Source organism: Leopardus geoffroyi, chromosome A2, assembly GCF_018350155.1.
Source record: "Leopardus geoffroyi isolate Oge1 chromosome A2, O.geoffroyi_Oge1_pat1.0, whole genome shotgun sequence".
In the NCBI taxonomy this organism is placed as follows: domain Eukaryota; kingdom Metazoa; phylum Chordata; class Mammalia; order Carnivora; family Felidae; genus Leopardus; species Leopardus geoffroyi.
In genome coordinates, this window is record NC_059331.1 from 58,374,807 (window position 1) to 58,398,658 (window position 23,852).

The 23,852-nt window shown below is 55.2% G+C and overlaps 1 protein-coding gene across 7 annotated transcripts in view; it reads left to right on the forward strand.

Annotated features, from left to right (window-relative positions):
- MGLL (monoglyceride lipase) overlaps positions 1-18,264 on the forward strand; it is a 162,713-nt gene extending 144,449 nt beyond the window's left edge. For 6 of the 7 annotated variants that reach the window (XM_045494024.1, XM_045494023.1, XM_045494026.1 and 3 more), the window contains 2 exons: positions 11,418-11,633; positions 15,180-18,264. In XM_045494024.1, the coding sequence (XP_045349980.1) occupies positions 11,418-11,633; positions 15,180-15,305 (342 nt within the window). In that variant the 3' untranslated portion in view covers positions 15,306-18,264. Of the gene's footprint in view, positions 1-1,978; positions 2,614-11,417; positions 11,634-15,179 lie in introns of those variants that run through there. The other variant, XM_045494025.1, reaches the window with a different exon arrangement.
- The last annotated feature ends 5,588 nt before the right edge of the window (positions 18,265-23,852 follow it).

The following is a 23,852-nucleotide window of genomic DNA, read 5'->3' on the forward strand; positions in this document are numbered from 1 at the left end:
TAGAAACGCGGAAACATTTCCCTGCTGGGAAGCCTCCCAGGAAAGCAGGACGGTGGTCAGCCTGAAAGCTGGACTCCAGTTGGAATAAACAAGAAGCGAGAGGTTCCATTCCTCGGTGCGGAGAACCAGTCCCTCTGCTTGTCGCCGCTCAGAGGCTCTCTTTGAACATTCTGCTGAGCCTTAAAAATAGCAACGCCCAGGGGGAAAATGTGTTCAGAAAAGGCACCTCCCCGGATCTAACATCAGGGTGTCTTCAGGCACATCTTTAGCTAAGATATTTCCCATGGAACCCCGCGGCTCTAAAAGCCCCAGAAAGAAAAGAAACGTTGGCCTGACAAGCTTACTATAAAATAAAGCAGGACCCGGTGGAAGGAGCCACGGGCTCTGGGAAGATTTGGAAGTCTGTCTCTGGGGAAGCAGGCTGGCTCTGTTGTTGGAATGTCAAAAGCACGGTGTTTGTGTGGGTTTTGCCCACCCAGGCCCGTTAGCATGACACCCCTCGTGAACCAACATCCCTCACGGCCACCAGCCCACGGAGGCACCCTCTCCCAGCGCGTGCAAAGCCTTCTGGGAATGAAGGCCGAAAATGCCTCATGTTGTCTCGATACTGGCCAGTGCGTGACTGTCGTACCGTTCTTCTGTGTCAGAAGCCCTAGCCCTTCTGTCCGGCCACATCTCCCGGAAGTCAGTCTTCTTACCAGTATTTGCATTTGTGGCAAATTGGGCCCAGAGAGGGCGAGTCACTTACCCAAGGACACGCAGCCACTAAGTAAGGGTTTGAGCCCAGATCGCTCTACTCTGAGCCAAGTGCCCTTGGCACTAAATTCCTGAGAACAAAGAAGTTGCCACTTGGGCATTTTTTATGTTTGTCTACATGGTTAGCATCCTTGGTCAGAACACTGGAGTGCTGCCATATATATTCATCATTCCGCCCTCAACAGTGGGTTCTTCAGAATGTGATGAATCCCTCCCACTCTGAGAAGCCTTGAATGTTCTAAATAGTTCTCAGGCCAAAGGCACTGGGGCAAGAGGTGAAGAGGGGAGGTGGCCGATGATCTCCTCACACCCTCGAGCCCCCGACTGCCCCCCCCCCTCACCGACTGCACAGAGACAGAACGCACCACTTTTTCTGAGCTCTGTCCTTCAGCCTGTGAACTGGTGGAGACTGGGAGAAAGAAGTGGCTGTGATTCCGAGCATACCCTCAAGGCGGGGCATCCGCTGTTTGTACACAGAGGCCATGTGTCTTCTGAACTAAGTCTGTTTTCTCGCAACGTGCTGGCTGCCCTCGGAGCGCATCCTGGCGAGTTGGCAGTCACGCCGGCAGGGCCAGATGGTGAGATCTAGGCGCCCAGAGAGCTGTGGGGAGTGACCAGCTCTCTTCCTGTCTTTCCTCCAGGTGGGCGCCTCTCCAGACCCCCACCCAGCACTTCAGAGGCGCCCAGCGCTGAGGATGAGGCTCCCCAGCTCTTCTTGTCTGCACGCTTCCCACCCCCGCCCGCAGGGAGGCTGTATCTGCCGTGGCCCTCCGGAAGGCTCCTGCCAGGCCTTGGAAAGCTCGGCCATCCCTGAGGCTTTTGACTAATTGTAACCACAGCTAAAGATAGGCCTCAGCCTCCCACTCTGTCCCCAGGACACAGCCTCCCACAGAAATCCCCTCTGAGAACCGGTTATTAACTTTCAGTGTGCCCAGTTTGGTCAGCCAATTTTATTTTGTGACTCTCCATCACTCCTAGCTTACATTCCCCACAGACGACTTGTCTATTTGAAGCAGCTAAGAATTTACTGGTGCCTTAAAAAAAAAAAAAAAAAACCACAAGAGGCCATTAGAATGTCTTTTGGCATGTCTGGCTCCATATGGGGGCAGCCAGCACAGAGCACGACGATGTGACTACCTTGGTCTTGTGCCCTGCCCACGAGAGGTCCGCTGACCTGCCCCCTGCCCCCTCCCCTGCCCCCTCGCATGTTTCTTGCTCACAGCCCTCCTCCCGCTGCGGCCTCTCGCAGCCCTGAGCACACAAGCCGGCGGACTTCCTGAAGCCGGTGGACTCTCCAGACTGTCAGGGGTCGTCACAGCTGCCAGCCAGACCCGAGACCTTGACGCGTTCTCCCTGCCCTGCAGCGTCACATCATCCAAGAAGAAAGAAGCCACCAGCTTGGCTGGGTTCCCATGGGAATACCACCTGGGCCAAATGCGCTCAAAGACACCATCGGTCACCTCGAAGCCACCCGGGAGCTAGGATTTGGACCCCCATTTACAGGATGATCAGAGGCAGCCGACTTGCCAAGCCTTGGCGTAAGCGGCCTATCCAGACACCAGCCCCAAACGGGGGACTCTGCCCACCAGCGTCTTCCTGCTCCAAGCCTACCCAAGGGACGTGTGTCTCCTACTGGCAAAGGGAAACCAAAGAACCTGAAAACTGGGATTGTGGGGAAAGGAGCTTTCTCCTCCGATATTAATTATGGAGAATTTCAAACCTACAGGAAAGTGGACAATGGCAGCACAACACAGTCCCACGTACGCTTCCCCGTGATTCACCAAATGGGAAATGTTACACCATACTTTTTTCATCTGTGCTTACATATGGAAATAGCAATATGGATGTGTAGCTTAAGTCTTTTCCAATTTATTGCGGTAATTTACGCGGAAGATAAAATCTACCATCTTTTTTTTTCAATATATGAAGTTTATTGTCAAATTGGTTTCCATACAACACCCAGTGCTCATCTCAAAAGGTGCTCTCCTCAATACCACCCCCCTCCCTCCCTCCCCCATCAACCCTCCCTCCCACCCCCATCAACCCTCAGTTTGTTCTCAGTTTTTAAGAGTCTCTTACGCTTTGGCTCTCTCCCACTCTAACCTCTTTTTTTTTTCTTCCCCTCCCCCATGGGTTTCTGTTAAGTTTCTCAGGATCCACATAAGAGTGAAAACATATGGTATCTGCCTTTCTCTGTATGGCTTATTTCACTTAGCATCACACTCTCCAGTTCCATCCACGTTGCTACAAAGGGCCATATTTCGTTCTTTCTCATTGCCACGTAGTATTCCATTGTGTATATAAACCACAATTTCTTTATCCATTCATCAGTTGATGGACATTTAGGCTCTTTCCACAATTTGGCTATTGTTGAGAGTGCTGCTGTAAACATTGGGGTACAAGTGCCCCTATGCATCAGTACTCCTGTATCCCTTGGGTAAATTCCTAGCAGTGCTATTGCTGGGTCATAGGGTAGGTCTATTTTTAATTTTCTGAGGAACCTCCACACTGTTTTCCAGAGTGGCCGCACCAGTTTGCATTCCCACCACCAGTGCAAGAGGGTTCCCGTTTCTCCACATCCTCTCCAGCATCTATAGTCTCCTGATTTGTTCATTTTGGCCACTCTGACTGGCGTGAGGTGATATCTGAGTGTGGTTTTGATTTGTATTTCCCAGATGAGGAGTGACGTTGAGCATCTTTTCATGTGCCTGTTGGCCATCCGGATGTCTTCTTTAGAGAAGTGTCTATTCATGTTTTCTGCCCATTTCTTCACTGGGTTATTTGTTTTTCGGGTGTGGAGTTTGGTGAGCTCTTTATAGATTTTGGATACTAGCCCTTTGTCCGATATGTCATTTGCAAATGTCTTATGTCTTTTCCCATTCCGTTGGTTGCCTTTTAGTTTTGTTGGTTGTTTCCTTTGCTGTGCAGAAGCTTTTTATCTTCATAAGGTCCCAGTAATTCATTTTTAAAAATCTACCATCTTAACCATTTTTAAACGTAGGGCTTGGTGGCCTTAAGCACGCTCACCACGTTGCACAGTCGTCCCCACCACCCGTCTCCAAAGCTTCTTCATCTGCCCAAACTGAAACTGTGTCCCGACTAAATAATAACGCTCTGCTCCCCGTCGCCTCCAGCCCCTGGCACCCAGCATCCCCCTTTCTGTCACTATGAATTGGACTCTTCTAGGGACCTCATACGAGTGTGATCATACAGTATTTGTCCTTTTGTAACCGGCTCATTTCACTGACCGTGTCCTCAAGGCTCATCCCTGTTGCAGCCTGTGTCAGACTTTCCTTCCTTTAGAAGGCTGGATACCATTCCATGGCATGGATAGACCACATTTTGTTCACGCGTCCATCTGTCAACGGACACCCAGGCTGCGTCTACCTCTTGGCTGTTGTGAATGAGACTGCTGTGAACATGCGTGTGCAACTATCTCTTCAGGACCCTGCTTTTGGTACTTTTGGGTTTACACCCAAAAGGGTTTGCATTTCTCTAATGACCAGTGGTGCTGAGCACCTTTTCATGCGTTTACTGGCCATTTGTATATCTTCCTGGGAGAAGTGTCCATTCACGTTACTTTTTCCATTTTTTCAATCAGATGTTTTGGGTGGCATTGTTGTTGCATCGCGGGAGCTCTTTGTATATTCTAGCCATGAACCGTTTGTCAGTATGTGATTTGCAAGTATATTCTCCCATTCTGTGGGTTGCCTTTCTATGTTGATAGTGTTCTTTGATGCACAAAAGGTTTTCATTTTGATGTAGCCAAATTCCCTACTTTTTTCTTACGTTGCCTGTGCATCTGGTGTCATGTTCAAGAAGTCATTGCCCAACCCAGGGTGGTGAAGTAGGTACATTGTTTTGGCTGAACCATTTGAAAGTTAAGTTGCAGGCACCCGGGACCCTAAACTCCTCAATACTTCAGTGTGTGTTGCCCAAGAGGAAGGAACCAGAATGAGGACATTCACACATGGCCCCGTGCCGTCGTCACGCTTTGGAAAAGTATCAGTAATTCCCTGTCTTCATTCTCTATCTAATCTGCATTTTGGTTTCCTTAGTTGCCACCAACTTTTTAAGACTTGCAGTGACGGGATCTTGCTGTTTGTGACCCGCCGTGACGGAGGTGGTCCTGTAAGATCCCTGTAATTCTTTCTTGTTTCTCTCACTTCGTATTCAATCCCTGGGCCTGTGAAAAGGTGGCTGTGGCCAATGTGACTGCGTGGAGAGTACAGTGGCTGCTCTTCCCTTTCTTTTGGTGACCACTCAGGAGCCGTGTCTGGGTTCGGGGTCACAACTCAGGGAGCTCCACTCTGACGGAGCCGGCAGGGTTGCCTGTCTGATTGTGAAGATCTTCGGCCCTCCAGAAGGAAGCCCCAGAACCTTGTGCTGGGTTTTTGCAATGCTCAGTGATGCTCAGTAATTCATATGCTCTTGATTCAGCGGTAACTCATACATGTAGGCTAATCCTGATTCATCCCGTGTCTATCCAGAATGGAACCACAGTGGCCTTATTTCTGATGGTTCTTGTCTGGCTTGAGAATTTCAGCCACCAAGGTTGGGCACGTCCTCCAACAGCCATAGCAGTGACTCGGGCCTCCTGGCTTACCTTCAGTCAGCCGAGTTGGGGGGACTTTGTGCCGCGTCAGGCAAGACCCTCATCTGCCCTCTGCCGTCCTGCAGGTGGCACGTTACACCAATAGGATTTCATGGAAGCCCCGCTTCGGGCCAGGCCCGGAAATACCCGATGAGCCACCCTGTCTTCTGGGGTCACGGCCACAGGGCAGAAAGGTGGTTCTGGAGAAGGACAAAGAGGCAGGCAGCAGGCTCGGTGGGAAGAGTCCGGACCCAGATCCCCGACTCTGTCTCCTCCTTTGTGCCACAACACGACCTTGGAAACCACACGATGCCACTGATCCACCTTGGAGCGGGGTGGCGGGGGGGTGGGTTTGGCCACAGCCTGGTGCCGTGTAGACACCATGCTGATGGGAGCTGCTGTTATCACATCAGCGAAAGTTGTGTCAAAGATACAGGAGCCCTGGAGGGAAGCGCCAGGTTCCCCAACAGTGCCTGGGCGCCTGTCAGTGGGAGGAAACATGTGAACTGGCCCTGAAGAGGGGCCCAGGGTTTGCCAGCAGACAAGAAGAGGGGCATGGGAAGGGGGATTCTGGAAACTGGAAATGTCAGGGGCAGCCCCAGGCTGTAGGTACAGAGGATGCCTGCCCGGAGGAAGGACAGGAACAGTGATGGCTCACAGTGCCCCCAGGGAGGGAGGCCTCCCGGAGCAAGGGGCAGTGAGCTGAGTGTGGGAAGAGAGGAGAGACTCTACAGGCATCCAGGCCCCAGGGACAGCTGGACAAGGCTCAACAAGAGAGGGCACACAGAGAGGGGAGCTTGCATTGGCCGCACCAGGCAAGCCTGCTTTCAGCGGGCCGTGTCTTCGGTTCAGGCCGATTCCTATGCTGAGTTCTCGTTCGCCCTGAGGGTATCCCATGAACCTGGCACTCATGAGAACATGGCCCCGTGAGCCACAGGGAAAGCAGCGGCAAGGCGATCCCGAGAGCTGGCCTTCGTTGAGGGCGGGGGGCGCTCCTCTCCGGTGCCCAGCCCTTCTTTGTGACATGAAGCCTCTGAGCCTGGTGTCGTTCCAGCTGTGAACAGCCCCTCTGCCAGCTGTGGGCCAGCAAGCCCGCTGCAGAGTTTCCCAGCTGCCGCCCAGTGTGCACCAGACCCGCAGAGACTGAGTGCTGTTTCTCAGGCTGGGTTAGAGGAAGGCTCGCTCATCCATCCATCCATCCATCCATCCATCCATCCAGTGTCTACCAAGGGCCTCCCAGGGCCGGCCCCAAGGGCTGATGCTTGACTGCCGAGCCAGGCGCACGAACACCGGACTGCAGACCCCGGTGCGCGTGGGGCTGGTGGAGGGCCCCTAGCTTGAGAGCCTGGGGAGCCTGATGGAGTGAGTCCTGACCTGAGGCCCGAAAGCGGAACAGACCCTCAAGGAGACAAAGAGCATCCGGCTGGGAAAACACTTGAGACAGGAGATGCAAGCCAACATGCGTAGGACAGGATTTTCCCTCATCCAACTCTCTCCACAACAAATTGCCTCTCCTGCCATTCAAGGCAAAGGTGGGAAATGAAGAGATTGTCTCTGCAAAGGCCTGCCGGTTCGTTTTAGGGTCCCCACAGTTTCATAGCAATCCTTTGGGCAGAGTTGCTACGCACTCTCTCTCCAGTATGCCAGAGAAGGTGATCTGATTTTCCTGTGAAGGAAATGGATGGATTAACAGAGACCTAAAGAATGGAGGAAGGAGGTGGGAGTCCCAGGATGGGTGGGCTAAAGCTCAGGTGGAAGCATGAGGCTTCCAGAGGAAAAGGAAGGGATTCGAGGGAGAGAGGGTGAAAAAGCTCCAGCTGTAGACACATCTGTAGGTACCTGAGGGAAGCCTCAGGAGAAGAGGCCTGCTGGGCTGTATGTGTCTGTCATGTGGAATGACACCTGTGTGTCTGTGCCCAGAGGGCACCCCCTTGCCCTTTGGCAGTCCGCGAAGGATCACCTCGTTATCTGGCAGGCCCAGACGTTTCTGGTCCTCACCAGGGACCCAGCCCTTTCTTTTCTGGAAGGGCCACCTCCACAGCTCCTGGCCATCTAAGTGCACAAGACCCACCTTTACTTTCTCTTCTCTAGACAGGTAGCATTGCCTGGTGAGTGGTTCAGAATGCTAATGTGGAGCCCACCTGCCTACCTTCTTATCCTGGCTCCGCCCCTTAATTACTGTGTAACTTTGGGTGAGTCACACAGCCTCTCTGAGCTTCAGGCTCCTCACAGATAGAAGAATAATACCAGTCCCTACAGAGGCTTCCTGAGAAGTTTCGATGAGCAAATACAAGTAAAGCACTTCATGTAGCACCCAGTACAGAGTTAAGGGCTCCGTGTGGTAGTTATTTTTAGTATTATTCTAATTAAAAGTGTAATTTTGCATTCCATCGCAGAACAGATTTTCAAAAACATAGGTCAAGAGCTTTGACTGGTGGGGTGGGGCCTAGATTTTGCTCAACCAAAGGTTCAAGAAAACTCCCAGCTGTGGATTGCAGCTATATTTACTGTGCTTTGGGGCAAAGTCTCTTCCCACAGAGAGACCTTGTGTGGAAGTCAGGAGCCCCAGTTGGCATGTTCCTGGCTGTCCAGTTCAACCTTGCTGACGGCCCTGAGAGCCTCAGAAAACCGTGAAGTACCTGACGATTGCTAAAACACAGGAGGCCAGGAACATATTCACCGCTTATGAAACTTACAACCCAAAAGGAATTTCAAGGTCCTCTCTGTGGGGAAACTGAAGCCCAGGAAGGAGAAGGGCCTCGCCCAAGATCACACAGCTAGGAGACGTCAGGGCTGGGTAGCCCTCACTCCTCTGGTCTTTCTTATATTGGTCAGTCAACTACCCCAACCAAGAAGAAGGACTTCAGGTCTCAGTGAGTGGAGGTGTCCCCAGAAGTCAGTCATCTGGAACAAAAATTCAGTCACTTGGTCTCAGATCCACAGCTTCTGGCTGGCAGGTCCCCAGCGGACACTGTCCTCCACTGGCAGGACCAGCTGTGGTCCAACAAATGGAGGGAGCTGGGCGTGAGAGATAGTACCAAAGACTGGATCTTTGTTATGTGTTTTTAATCACACTTTTTATTTGAAGATAACTGTGATTCACACAGACTTGTGACAGATAATACAGAGGGATCCCATGTACCCTGCCTCAGTTCCCCCAGTGATGACATCTTGCAAATCTGTAGGACAGTAACTCAACCAGCATACTGACACTGATACAGTCGAGCCCCAGAATCCCTCCACGTCCGCTTCCCTCCCACCTCACCCCTCCCGAACCACTAATCCGTTCTCTCATTCTGTCATTTCGAGAATGTCGTGGAAATGGAATCATACATCTTTTGGGACTGACCTTGTGGTCTCCGGTTTTGAATGGGCTAGTTCTGCAGACCTGTGCTCTGGGCTTGGACCCGGCCGAGGAGGGAGAGCCCTGTCCATTCCTTCCTGGGGATGACAGGACACATTGCTACCCCCAAAGGAGGACTTTGGGCAGATTTAGATCTTAAGCTTTGGGCAGATTTAGATCTCAAGCTCTCAGAAAACAAAGGCTGCCATGACTGGGCCAGAATGGTTACTTGGAGGCAGGGTTGGGCCCTCTGAGCCTCAGCTTTCCACATGGCCCTCCTCTTCCTTCTTGGTCCCAGTTCCCCTCTGCCACTCGCCTTCCACCCTGGCCGTGGTTTATACCAGGGCCTGCCCTTTCCCCAACACATCTGGTATGTCCTTCCCCAGGCCCGTAATAGATCATTGTGTAAACAGGGCCTACGTGATCCAGACGTGGAAAAAGGAAGCCAAGAGCCAAGAGCAGGAAGCCACTTGATTGTTAGAGCAATTAAACCCAGGAGCAAACTCCTCAAGGGCCTCCACGTGCCCAGGGTGATCTGGGTCATCAGGGCAAAGTGTCAGGCCGCTTCAGGAGGGGGGTGGTCTAACGGGCTCGGGCCCTGTACTCTCCCAAGGACACAACCAGGGCCCTAGCAGCGTGGAATGGAGTGCTGTCAGCCCGGGGCCCGCCAGCCTGCCCAGACCAGACCACAACAACAGGGTGTAACAGGAGAGAGGCTTGTTTCCCTGCATAGTGACTTCTCAGGGCTAATGGCATCCATTTTTTCTCGCTGTTTTCAAGGGGCAGCCCTTGTCCCTGTGGCGTCACCTGTCTCTGTACTCCACCCGTGTCTGCCCTGGCAGGTGGGAGGGGCAAGGGTAGGATAAGCCTTTCCTTGACCAGAAAGTGCACACTCCCTCCCTATTGGCCAGAATCTGGTCACATGACCACGCAGCTACAAGGGAGGCTGGGAAATGTAGTCTTTATTCTGGGTGGTAGTGTTCCAAACTGCGCATCCAGGGCTCTATAGGGGAAAACAGGAATTGGGTAACTCATGACAGCCGCCTCCTCTGCAAAACAGGGGTAATGAGAGCCATTCCTATGCAGTGTGTTTGCGAAGGTCATGAAGGTTGAATGGGTTGAACGCTCAGGGCCAAACTCGCAGGAGAGTTCAGGAATGAATGTTGGCTACCTTCATTTCTTTTTCCCAAACGAGATCCTGCTCGTGACACCCCGGCCCCACGCTGAGCACAAAGTATGTGTCCGGTCAGAGGTGCTGCAGTTGCCTTTGTATTTGTTGGCATCAGTTTACGACAGACTTTAAGCCCAGGCCTCTCTGGGGGGCCCCACAGCCCTCTCCCCAAACACGCTTCCATGCAGACCCCGAATGCTCTCCCGCTGTGGCCGTGCGGTCAAGCCAGAAACTGCCTGTGCCCTGTCCTGGCCAGTCTCTCATCCTCTCAGCCGCCAAGCAGATGGCCTGGCCCTGCAGGAGTCAACACCAGCTCAGCTGCAGGAAGTGGTTAATCCATCTCGCGTGGCTTTTCACAAATGGTCTGGTGTGCCATGCTCAGTCCCCAGCATGGGATCACTCCAGGGATGGCAGGGGCGACCCAAGACAGCCTGTCCCTTCTTGGCCCGGATCCAGGATTCTGGCGGAGGCCCTGTAGGGGGTGGTGAAGAAGGGGAGATGTAGCCCCCACACCTGGAGGGTCAGAGTCAGAGCGCAGTGGATTCTCTGGTGGCCTCACGAGCATCTCTTCCCGGAAGCTTCATCCCTGTGGCTTCTCTGCTCCCTCACCCAGTCCTGACACCACAGGGCACTTCTCCAACTGGCTAAGTACCCACTGGCAAGGATGAGGAAAGTGAGCGGAGGGACGTTGTGGTCTCACACCTTCCCATATGGGCCTCAGAGAGTTCTAGAAACTTGTTACCCAGATTCTGTGGGGCAGATGCTCCACCTCGGGCCAGAGTGAGCAGGCACCCTCAGAGGCAGAGGAGTCCGGCCAGAAGGTAGGGAGAGCAGGACAGGGTGCCAGGGCAGCCCCACCAACGGCTGGGTGGACCTCCACGTCAGACCTGCCTCTAGGCACATCCCGTGAAGGGGCAGATACGGCTGAGGGTGCAGGTGTGGTGACAGGCTCCTTGTCAGGGTGGCGGGCGACCTCTGCAGCCCAGACCTGCCCCGGGCCTTGCTTCTCCCGAAGTTGAGGGGGCAGTGCCCTGCCAAGGGCCTTCGGCACCCCTCGCAGCAGCCCCAGGCCTTCCAGCAGAGCCCCTCCTACCCCCGCACTCAGCGTGTGCTCCTCACCCACGCCCACCAGGCAGACAGAATTCCAGGTGGACAGACTTAGAAAAAACAGAATCCACCCAGATCAACGCCAAAACCTCTTCAGAGCTACTCCTGACTAAATCATCAAAGCAAACGATATGATGCTGCTTACATCTTTTTGGTGACAAATCGATGCTTGAAACTGTCCATGGGCACGGGTATGAGTGCGGCATGCAGCAGAGCCTGGAAGGAGGGGCGCCAAAAGTAGTGCAGGTCGGCCTTCTGGAAGGGCTGGCCCTGCTCCTGGCTCTCGCTCGGCATCCACAGCCCAGAGGAGTGGACATGACCCGAATCAGTCGTTCAGGCCAGAGCAGGAGGAAAGCTCCCAGGAAACAGGTCTGGGCCCCTGGACTGGAAGCCCCCTGCCCACCATTTCATGGATCTCTCTCTCTCTTTCTCTCTCTTTCCTGCAGGTCGACATTTATAATGCGGACCCCCTCATCTGCCGGGCGGGACTGAAGGTGTGCTTCGGCAACCAGCTGCTCAATGCCGTCACGCGGGTGGAGCGGGCCCTCCCCAAGCTGACCTTGCCCTTCCTGCTGCTCCAGGGCTCTGCCGACCGCCTTTGTGACAGCAAAGGGGCCTACCTGGTCATGGAGTCCTCCAAGAGCCAGGACAAGACACTCAAGGTGAGCAGCTGCCCCCCACGTCCCCAAGACAGAGGGAAGGTGGTGTCCCTTGGGCCCCCCCGGGGGAACAAATACCAGGGATGCCAGGCACCTATTAATTCTGAGCATGTGCACAAGCCATGAGCTGATTGTTCACATGAACGAGCTTGAGAGGAAGAAGGAGAGAGCACTGAGTTGCCGCAGTCAAGAAGAGAACCGCAACCGGGCATGGAGCAGAAAGAGGTCTCCAGAGAGAATTCCCTCGGCTTGGCCGCGACAGAGGGCCAAGGGCATGTGTTCTGCCTGGCCTCCCTACGTGTTGGCCTTACGCACCAGCAGCAACAGCCTCAGCCTGAATGCCGCCCCTGGGGGCTCTGAGTGCAAAGGTGCAGGGGGCCTGGTGGGATCTGGTCTGCAAGGGAACCCTCAAGAGTGTGTCCTGCAGAGGGGACAGCACCTGTGGTGTAGCCACGTGGCACATCACACCCGATAGACTGCAACGGACTAACTCAGAGCACCTTTCAAGATGGCAGATGTAGTTGTGGGGTTGAGAGGGGCCCATTTTGTTTGCCTGATGGAACCGGGCAGAGCCCCAGGTGGAGGAACACCTACTGTATTCCCATCAAGCGACAGCTGACCCTGAAGGTGGCGCTCTGCGGCTGGTTAGGCAGACACACCCCTAGGGTGCAGCGCATTCTCCAACAGACGTGTCCTTGACCGTGCCACCACAGCCTGAGCAACCGAGTGCAGGGGCCCTGCGTCCAGGGCCATTTCTTGCTCAGCGTAAGGAGAGCAGGCAAAGTCACACAGAGTCTACACCTACTGAGTGGCGGAGTCGGGATTCAAACTCAGGTCCTCTGACAGAGCCCCTGCCGCTCTCCACCCTGCACCTCGCTAACAAAGACGCTTCCATCCCTGCCAACCATCAAGTGCTCCCCTTGCAGCAGTACGAAGAGCAGACCCCGGCCCACACCAAACACCAGATGCAGACTTGTGGATAAAGAACAAGAAGGAGAGCGGGGAGAGGAAAGCTGGCTGTGTTAGTGCCAGAGGGCATGAAAACTCCGGTGGACCTGGCAGCCTGGGTGGGAGCCTCCCGTGTGGCACACCCCAGCCCCAAGAAGACCACTCAGTTATGCATTCACCCCCCTCTCATCCGTGTCTTCTTTAATTCACATACTCATTGGGCACCTACTCTGTGCCAGGCCCGGGGTCCAGACAGGCAGAGTCCGACTCCCATGTGGCCCGCGTCCTAGCCAGATGAGCACTAAGCAGAAACGCGACCAGGATGATGATGCAGGGGGTCGGTGCCAGGGGTGGGCTGGCCGACCAGAGGGACGGTGAAGCCCCTGCTTCAGATGGGGCGCACAGGGAGAGCGGTGGAAGAATGTTCTAGAACGAGGGACAGCACACCAAGACCCCAGGTTGGAAAGATCGGGCTGTGTGCAAGCAGCCAGCAGGGGGCGGTGTGAGCCGAGCAAGGGAGTGGTGGCCCGCGTACCCAGAGTCGGGACTTTTTCTCTGGGTTGCGTGAAGATTCACCTGAGCATCTGGAGCTGGAAAGTGACATGTGCTGTATTTCAGTTCTCCGGGAGTCCTCACAGCTGCCACGTGGAGGCAAGACTGGAGGCCAGAGACAGGCTGGGAGGGAGCAGGGCAAGCCCTGGGCTGTGGGCTTGCACCAGGGAGGAGACGTGGCTCCCAGTTGTGAGACACTGGGACAGAGGTGTGGGGAATATCCAGAATTCCATTTTGAGCCACCTGTTAGAGGGTCCCGTTAGAAATTCGGAAAAAGAGGGGCGCCTGGGTGGCGCAGTCGGTTAAGCGTCCGACTTCAGCCAGGTCACGATCTCGCGGTCCGTGAGTTCGAGCCCCACGTCGGGCTCTGGGCTGATGGCTCAGAGCCTGGAGCCTGTTTCCGATTCTGTGTCTCCCTCTCTCTCTGCCCCTCCCCCGTTCATGCTCTGTCTCTCTCTGTCCCAAAAATAAATAAATGTTGAAAAAAAAATTAAAAAAAAAAAAAAGAAATTCGGAAAAAGAAAGGAAAGCAGGGTCTCCAAAAGGTGCTCACCACCCGTGCTCATGGGGGCATTCTTCACCACAGCCAAGCAGTAGAAGCAACCCAGACGTCCATCGATGGATGAGTGGATACGTCAAATGTGGTCTAGACCAGTGATGGAATATTATTCAGCCTTAAAAAGGAAGGCAGTTCTGACTCATGCTACAACGTGATGAACCTTGGGGACATTATGCTCAGTGAAATTAGCCAATTGCAGAAGCAGAAACACCGTATGATTCCACTTGCGTGAAGCATCTAAAGGAGTCAAAAACCGTAGAAATAGAGAGTAGAATGGTGGTTGCCCGGAGCCCGGGGAAGGAGGAGAGGGAATTTAACGGGAGTTTCAGTTTCGCAAGGTGAAAAAGTTCTAGAGATCTGTTGCACAACCGTGTGAAAATACTTAACACTCCTGAGCTGTACACTTAAAAATGATGAAGGTGGTAAATTTTATGTGATCTTTTTTGTTTTTTTTTTACCACGGTTGAAAAAAAAAAAAAAGAAATTTGGAGATGGCTATTGGCAGTCCTACAAATAGGCAGTCAGATATACGCATCTAGAGTTCAGAGAGAGATCTGGCTGGAGATTTAATTCCTGAGTCACCAGCACAGGAGTGGTTTTAAAACCACGAGACCAGACAGGATTACTCCAGGGAAGGACAAGGAGACCCACGGCCACGCCCATGGGCCCTGCCAGCATGCAAAGGTCAGCAGGGCCGTGGGTACAGCCTAGACTGAGAAGGGGCTGGTGGCAAGACAGGAAGAAGACCGTGAGGGCGGAAAGCCGTGCAAACCACAAGAGGAGAGTGTTTCTAGAGAGTTCACACTGGTCAACTTTTGAATGAGCTGAGAAGTCAGATCACACGAGAGCAAAAAGCATTTCCTGGCTACTGTGAGGGGAAGGTCATGAGAGGGGGTGCCAAGAACACACGCTGAGGGCTGGTGGGAGTGAAAGTCAGGTTGGAATACGCTGAGCACCAGACAGAAGGCAAGGATGTGTAGACAGTGAGTGGAACTCACCCTTTCAAGATGGAGGCCCAGACGGGTCCACAGCTAGAGAGAGAAGTAGAGTCAAGGGAGGGTGTGCGTAAGGAAAGGCATGCTAGAACATGTTGGGACATTTTATTTTGTTTAATGTTTTTTATTTTTGAAGGAGAGAGAGACCGAGTGTGAGGGGGGAGGGGTACAGAGAAAGAGGGAGACACAGAATCTGAAATGGGCTCCAGGCTCTGGGCTGTCAGCACAGAGCCCGACGCGGGGCTTGAACCCACAAACCACGAGATCATGACCTGAGCCGAAGTCGGACGCTCAACCAACTGAGCCACCCAGGCGCCCCTAGAACACGTTGGGACATTTTAATTTATGTGAGCTGTCCTCTGATCGAAAGACAACAACAGCATAAAGAGGGGAGTCCTCGGTGCATGGGGAGAGAGCCCGGAGCACCCGCTGGCTCCTCCCTGCCTGTACCTGTCCCTTCCTGTGGCCCTGACTTCCTGTCTCTCCCAATTGCAGATTTATGAAGGTGCCTACCACGTTCTCCACAAAGAGCTTCCAGAAGTAACCAACTCCGTCTTCCACGAAATAAACATGTGGGTCTCCCAAAGGACAGCAGCCGCGGGAAAGCGGTCCCCGCTCTGAGCGAACTGGCTGCGTGACCTGCCCACAGCCGGTGGGTCGGGGAAGTGGGCAGAGGAAGGGCAGAAGCTGGCTTGTCAGATGTGGCTTGCAGGGGGCAGGGGTGGGGATCACAAATCGGAGGGATCCCTGGCACAATTTACTTTAAAACAAGACATCCTTGTCACATATCAGGCTGTCTGTCACTGGATCTACATTAAGGGATAGACACTTCATGCACAGAGAAGGGCCACAGGCAAGTTTCCCAGGGAGAGAATGTGCTCAAATGTCCTTAAAACCAAGCGGAGCCTCTGCCCTGCCTCTCCCAGCCCCCACAAGGTTCCCAGGAATCCCTGGTGTTCCCCGGACACCTGACCGCAATAATCAGAGGAGTCTCCCCTCCTGCCCTCCCCTCCAGTCCCCACCCCAAGACCCTCCCCAGCTGGCCTCGCTCTGTGGCCTTTCTCTGGCCGTGGGACAAGGTGGCAGGCGTCACCTCCCCTGGGCAGTCTCACGTGCCCCCCGAGGCCCAGACAATGCCCAGGACTTCCTTGACATGAGGAGTCACCCATGACCCATGTCAGCTCCTCATCAGCCTGGAGCTGGGCTTTGGGATGGGAGGAGGCTTGGCCTGGAAAGAGAACTTGGTCAGGAATCCCCTCCTTCCTGCCAGGGAGCCTGGCGGGCACCCGCTGAGTGCTTTACATATTCGGGGGCCGCCTTCCCTCACGTGACTAATTTGACCTGACACTCAGAGAGGGAGTGTATTCAAGATGAAGCATCTAATATATACTGTATATTCTAAAGCAGAGACTCTTTGGGTGGGTGGGACTGAGGGGGGCTTGAAGCTATGGGAGCCTGATGCCCCTGCACAGGAGGGGGACAGGCTGGCGGGAGGGCCCTGGTTAAGGCGCTAAGGTGCAACCCCCCGGGAAGCGGGGGCCCTGGAGCGCCAGCAGTGGGCGGTTACGGGCCCATCCCTGGTCCGGGCCCACAGCCGCCCTGGGAGCCTCGGTGCTGGCGGCACAGCCACCTCTGGTGGCAGAACGAGAGAGTCCCGACTCGGTGGCCCTGCCCAGGACTGCAGGCCCCGGAGGCCACAGTGAGGCTGGCCCTGGGCGACCTTTCCCAGCAGAGGGCCCAGCAGTGCCTGACCTGCCCTTCTCAGGTGCCGACCCCCGAAGGCCCACCCGTGGCCCTCACTCAGCGCCAGCAATAAACGGGGATCACCGCCCACTGCAGAGTACTTTCACTTTCAAGCGGGACTGCTGTTACCTCATGAGGCTCTTCGTGAACCAGGACCCTGGGTGGGGGTGGAACCGTTGGGGGGCACCCACTCGGCCGCAGGGTGCAATCCGGGGGCCCCAAGGCCCCAGACGAGGCGGCCGCTCCCCTGCCAGGCCCTCTGACTTTGGAGACTGGGAGTTGGGGCTCCCACCCCTCTTCCTTTGGCAGTGGGAACCGCTGCCTTTCACCCCCTGTTCTTCTGAGGCTTGGTCTGGGTGTCCGGAGCAGGGCATCCCTCGCACTCTCCGCCCGGGGGCCCTGACCCCACCACGGCGTAGCCAAGAGCGGGGCACCCTCCTCCGGTGGGCAGACCCTGACTCCCAGCTGAAAGTCATGCTCGCCCGGGGGCCGGGGTTTGTGCTCTCCTGCCCCTCCGGTGGGGGAAGGGCACGCAGGGCCCACGTTCCCATGGAGGGAGGCTTTCATTGCCCTGTCTTCCTTCTCTGGCTTCTCTTCGGAGGAAAAAAATGTAAAAAATGCACTGAGAGAGGTCAGCCCTGGCCTGTTCAAGCTGGGCCTCTGGTGAGTGTTTCTGCTGCTCAGCGGAGAAGCAGAAACTCCCCCCGCAGACCCCCAAGCCTTGAGACGCCCCTGAACCCAGATCTGGAATTCTTGCCCGGAGCTGTGATAGCGCGGGTCACACAAAGTCCCCACGCCCTCCCATCCCCACGGCCTCTCCGAGAAGCGTGTGCCGGCCAGGCTATTTCCCAAATTAAATATCAGGCACGTGGTTTGACCGGGAATCTTTTGGATGCATGAGTTTATTTATATGAAAGCTCTAACAGAGATTATACGAAAGCTCTAAATCAGTCACATTTGCATATCTGGTTAAAGACTCGCCTATATTAGAACAAAGAATTATTTGGAAGCAGGAGTGTCTCCCAATCTAGGAGGGGACGGGGACATTGACAGGCCACCCCACCTGCTGAATAGGAGCAGGGGTGGGAGCTGGACACCAGCTGTGTCTGGAGTCCCACGCGGGGCCATGCCAGTGCCACGTGCCTGCCTGTCCTGGGACAGCTGTGTGAGTCTTGAACTGAGTTCGTGCTCAGTGTTGACGGCTCCATGCTCCATGTTGACATTAGGAACTTCCAAGTCCTGCCTTCGCCACGACGAAGAGCTGGGTCTGGAAGGGAAGGAAGCTGGGTCACACGTGTCCCGGCCTCAAGCAGGTGGGAAGATGGATTCCGGAGATGCGACGGGACGACCTGTCGGGACACTAGGCCCCAGCGCTGTCGTGGATGCAGCACCTTCCCCCTGTAACTCGGAGGTCACGCCGGTCCGTATGGAAATGGGCTTCATGGCTGACAGTCTTTCTGGGAAGAGATGCCACCTGTAAGCAGGAAGAGGGGGGCGCTGCTCCTTTGCAGGGAGGGGGGTGGATGGTCTCCGGCCCTCCCATCCAGCTTCTGGGGGGCACGGGGGCTCGCAGCGAGAGCACTGAAGGAGGCCACAAAAACCCGCCTGCTCTGCTCCGCACCCGTGGCAAGGTCCCACGCTACGTTTCCTTTCTTTCACAAATCGCTAACATAACCCATTGGGGTCCCCGTGATTTTCTAAGCAGTTTACCAGTTACTGTCTGTGTTCAGCCGCATCCCTACCTGTGTACCGTTACTGGGGACTCGTGATCAGCTCAGAACTATCAAAGGAACCATGTACGCCACAGCTAATCCTAATAAACCGGATGTTTTCTGCATGGTGGTGCCGTCTGTCTGTCTGATCCGAGACTACTCCACTCCCTGTACGGGGAACAGCAGGCCCTCTGGCAAGGCGGTATTGCAGTCTGGGCTGAGCCGGTCATGTGATTCAAGCCGGCCTGTGGGGCCTTGATTTTCCCTTCTCCGTGCTTGGGGACCCGTGCCGGAGCAGACCACATGCGTGCTTTCTCCCGACTCCGCCGCCGCCCGTCCCAGCTCTGAACTCCCCGGCACGACCCCTCTCAGCTCTCCTGCTCTGCACACCCTCCTCCGCTTCGTGTCTGTCCCCTGGTCAGCTCCGTCTCCGGAGCAGGGCGACGGGCCACTTCCCTCTGGCCCCACCGCTGTCGCCTTCTCCTCCCGCCAGGTGGCGACAGCACCCTTCTCAGGGGGTGGTGCCCTTTCAGTCTTCCCCACACGGTGGCCAGAGGGGGCGCTAGTGAGTCACAGGTGACCCTTCTGGCTCATAACAGGCCCTGCCTTCACCCTCTTGCTCCTGTGTCCACTGCCCGCCCCCCGCCCACACACACCAGCTTCCCTTGCTGGCCTTTGTGAGGCCTTTCCTTACCACCTGGTCTAACGCCAGCACACCTACCCTGGCTCCTTCCCGCCTTCCTTCTCCCCAGCACGTTGCCATCTGCCATGATCCGTGTTCTGCTTGACGCCTCGGTAACTGTCCCTCCACCAGAACTGAGCTGCAGGAGGGTGTGTCCTGCATTAGGCCTCTGGTCTCTAGGGGTCCCCGTTAAATACCTGTCCAATGAGGGAGGGAAGGCAGGCTGCAGCAGGCACCTGGGGCTGCCCCCAAAATGACAGACGGCCACAAACCTGCCAGTCAGTCCAGTGCCTCCCAGCTGTGGGGCAGGAAAAGGGACAATGAGAGCACAGGGGACCAGCCCAGAGGCAGCCCTGCAGGAAAGCAGAAAGAGGAATAGGAGTGGGGTGCACCGGTCCTGTGGCGAGGGGGCTCAGGGCAGGGCTTGGTGGGAGGAGCTCAGGTTGGCACCCACAGCAGCAGCCAACCAAGGCTAGTGTGATGAAGGGGTCCACCGGGGTGGGTATAGCATCAGGACTAGCCACAGGGAGCCCTGACGGGGGGTGGAGGGGGGTGCCAGCAGAACACACTGCCTGGGCAGCAGGGTACCCGTCAGGCTGTGGCCTCAGGTAGAGGACACGGCCATGATCAGAATGGAGGCTAGCAGGGAGGAGCAGCAGCCTGGCCTCTTTCTCCTCCCACCTTCCCCTCTCTCTGCCAGGGAAGCATTGAGCATGTGGCCCTTGGTCCAAGGTGGCTGCTGCAGCTCCTGCCACTGCGTCCTCATTCCAGCCCACTGGAGGGGAAGAAAGGAAAGGGACAGGCATGCGCCTTTCAGGAAATAAATCAGAGACTGCGTTGTCTCAGATCACATCCAGAACCCGGTGGCTCAGCCACAGCCAAATTCATGGGAGGCTGGGAGGCGAGCCAGGTTGCCCTCCGAACAGGACAAGCTGGTATCAGGGGGAGACAGCTGGCTGTGCCCGAGAACCAAGCGTGTGCACTGAGGCTTGCAAGGTTGGGATGCCCAGGGTCAGCATCTGCCAACAGGGGGGTGAGAATGAGCTAGAGGTGAGGCAGGGCCCCGACTAAGGTGGGCACAGTGTGGACACAGAAGGGCAGACTGAATCAGTGGCTACTGAAGAGGTAAAACCCACAAGGTTTTATGACCCTTGAGGGCCAAGGGATCCAGAGGGAACTAAGGAACGCAGACACATCTCCAAAACACTACAGATAAGCTTACAAAGGAGGCTCCACGTTGCTCCTGTTACATCTTCCAGGAGAGAACAGAAATTCACATCGGGTGAGCAGCCACTCCTGATGGGAGCTTCCTCATAGGCACCCTAGTTTCTCCACGAGCTTTGGGTGGTTGGTAGTGTTGCTCTCATCTAGGTAAGGCGGGGTGGGGCGCCTGGGTAGCTCAGTTGGGTGAGCATCTGACTTCAGCTCAGGTCATGAACTCAGAGTTCGTGAGTTTGAGCTCCGTGTCGGGCTCGCTGCTGCCTGGAGCCTACTTCGGATCCACTTTCCCCCCCCCCACCCCCCACCACCACCTCCTCCTGCTTGCACGCACGCTCTTTCTCTCGCAAAAATAAACATAATAAAAATAGACTGGTAAGGAAGCCGGCTCTGTGGGACTCAGTGATTTTCTCTAAGCCAGTAACTGAGCTCCAGCCCAGGTGTCTGGGACCCAGGTGCAGGATACCCCAGCACCTCCAGGGGAAGGAAGGCAAGTGACAAAGCCCCAGGTGCAGAGTGCCAATGCAATGCTCAGCTCCTACCACCAGTAGGGCCTGGTATTGCCTGAGGGTGGCCTCCTGTGCAGAGGCAGAAACTCCCAGGAGCCCGAGGGCCCCAGAAGTCCCTCCTTCTGAGGCCTGCCGGTCAGTCTTTTCCCAAGTGAGACATCTTTTTTGCCTTCAATGTGCCTGCCCCTGGTCATGGCAAGAGCATTCCTAACCATGATGCCAGTGCCCAGATGGCAGCCCAGCCCAACCTGGGTGCTGCGGCCCGCTGCGGTCACATGGGAGATGAAGGGCTGTGCAGTTTTCCAGGGACGGGAAACAGCATATGCAAAGCCGTTGCTCTCTTTTTTTTAATTTTTATTTGTTTTTCAGGTGGGGAAGGTTTTATAGCATGTATGAAAAAAACATTTTGTATTGTCATCACAGACTTGCCTCACGTAATGACTGTTTGGGTCGGGACAGGACCAGGGAGAGGCCAGCCGAGGCACTTGCCCCGGGGCACAATGTAAACGGGCCCCAAGAATCTTATAATACACAAGATACGTTAATACTTTTAATGTGATTTTAAAAATCAAAAGTAATCAAAAGTAGGGGCGCCCGGGTGGCTCTGTCGGTTGAGCGTCCAGCTTCGGCTCAGGTCATGACCTCACAGCTCGTGGGTTCGAGCCCCGTGTCGGGCTCGCTGCTGTGGGCACGGAGCCCACTTTGGATCCTCTGCCCCCCCCACCCCAACCCCTCCCCACCTATCAAAAATGAACATGAAAGAAAAAGTAACGTAAAACAAACTCATGATGACCAAACAGCAGCATTTCAAATAAAGACAGGGTGAGGAGGACTTATGTTGATTCCAGCTCCAGCAGCACTCAGCACAGCACCTTGCCGATCCCGCCTCCACCCCTGCCTGCCAGTGCTCCTGTCTCTTGCTGGGGGTGCACCGGGCTGTCCCTACGTCACATCTTACGTACAAGCTCTCTGTTGCTTTTCCAGCGTTGTTTATTCTGTCTGTGCCCAGCTGATCTATGCTTCCCTCTGTGAGAAAAGCGGGGAATATCCCGAATGGGGATAGAATGCATATATTCCCCGATAGATTTGATGGAAATAGTTTTCCATTCAGCAGGAATGAATTGAAGTTGTTAGGGGAGGGACAGATGTGCTTCTGAATCGTAAATGTAGCACAGCCACACTCTGAGCGCAGCACAGACATCACACGAGAGCCTCAACCCTCAGTCTGTGTTTCTGAGCCCGGGCTTGCGGGGAACACCCCAAGGCAAGCTGAAAGTCTCCCGCGTTTCCCCGTGTGGACAGAGGCTGTCCCGAGCATCCTTACGGCCACGGGAAGTTCTGCGACACCCGCTTTGTCACTTCCTTCCCCGCTTGGCTCGCTGAGGCCGTCCTTCCTCCTTGGTTCCTGTTTGTCTGCAATGCCACACCGAACGCCTTTGTACACAAAGCCTTTCTCCTCCTCAGACCACAAGTATCAGGGAAAATGTCGAAGGGGTGACTGAGCTGGGGAATGCCTAAGGCCCTGCTGCTGAGGGGACCTCAGCCCCAGGGAAGGTGACTGTCCTGACCCCAATGGCGCCCCTCCCCATTCTTGCTCTGTCAGTGAGCTGCTAAGGTATCACTTCCAGAGGCTTCCCTTAAATCCTACTCCTAGGGGTGCCTGGCTGGCTCAGTCGGTTAAGCGTCTGACTTTGGCTCAGGTCATGATCTTGCAGTTTCTAATTCTCTCTCTCTCTCTCTCTGCCCCTCCCCTGCTCGTGCTCTCTCAAAAATAAACATTAAAAAAATTTTTAAATCTCCTCACGTATATTTTTACTTAAATTTGTTATAAAACAAACACAATTTCAAATAATAGCTGTAAAAAAGATGGGTGCGGTAAACGAGTTCATTTTTGTCCCTAGTATCTATTTAAAAAAGGCATCGTAATGTAAAAAATTATTTTACTGCTTAAATCTCTTACCACATACCTTGGCACGCAAAGAGTTAGTGTGTGGTCTAAGGTGGGACCTGTGGCTCTTAGGCCACCGGGCTGGCACCGCCCTTCCTGAGTGCTCAGGGTAACCAGAGTGACTTTGCTAAGCTGCAAGCAGCCTCCTGCCACTCCCTCCACACCTTGGGTGGAGCCCAGCATGTAAACAACACCACCAGCTCACTGCCCAGGCCTTCACGAGTAGCAGTAACTCGCTTTTAATGCCCCCAGAGAGAAAGGAGGCAACTATCAGAGTCATCCCAATTTACAGCTGGGCAAACTGAGGCACAGAGCTATGACCAGGCATAAGAGGCAGAACCAGGGTGGGAACTCTGGCCCCGGGAGGCCTGGGCTCCAGTCATGCTGACCCCTCACCCCATCTCATCTGGGGCCTTTTCAGGCTCCCAGGCCCTTGCCCAAACCCTGCCCTCCACCCAGCAGGCCCCGCTGTCCACTTAGCAGGTACTCCTTCCCCTCCCACATGCTGATCACCTCCCTGCCTGCTGGCTACCTTGTTCAACTGACTCGTCCAACCTTATAGCTTCCCCCACATGACCAACCTTATAGCTTCCCCCACATGACCAACATGGCACACCAAAATGGATGAAATGCACTGGAGAGAGAAAAAGTCCCAGAAGTTCTGGAAATGTGAAGAGTAAAGAGGCATAAAGGGCAGGGAGGGCCAGGACACCTGCCCCTGCTCCCAGGGCAGAATGGGGCAGGCCTCAGGGTGCTCACTGCCTGGTCCTCGGGGCCCAAGGGATCATGGGGACAGCCTGCAGGGCATTCAGAGAAGGCCCCCTCTGACATCCCTTATAATGTCACAGACCCTGTGGGAGAGGCCAGGAGGCCTCCCCAGGAAGGAGGCTGGCCCTGGGCCGAGGGAGGTAGAGGTACGTCCTCAGCCCCTCCTGGCGCAAGGCTCCCCACAGCCAGCAGCCAGCAGCCGGCGAGTAGGGTCCCTGGGCCTCCTCCTACCCCTTCCACTTGGATGCTCGATAAATGAGCGCTAGGAGTATCCGGGGCACAGGCCGCTCTTGCCCGGTCCAGGGGGAAGCAGCCTCTGCGGTCAGGCGATCAGCCTTCCCACTAAACCTCCCCCGGGACGCTGGGGTCAGACCTCACCACGAGGAGCCCGAGGCGAAAGCTGTGCCCGAAAGGAGTGCGACCACCGGAGAGGCTGGGCCCGGCTGCGAGATCTCAGGGCCCCCACAGAGAAGGGCCGCCTACTCAGACCCACAGACGCAGGCGCCCCCAGCCCCCAAGGAGCCCTCGCTGGGCACCCAGGCCTTCTAGCCTGGATGAGGGGGTCCACATGCAGAGCTCCTCCCTGGC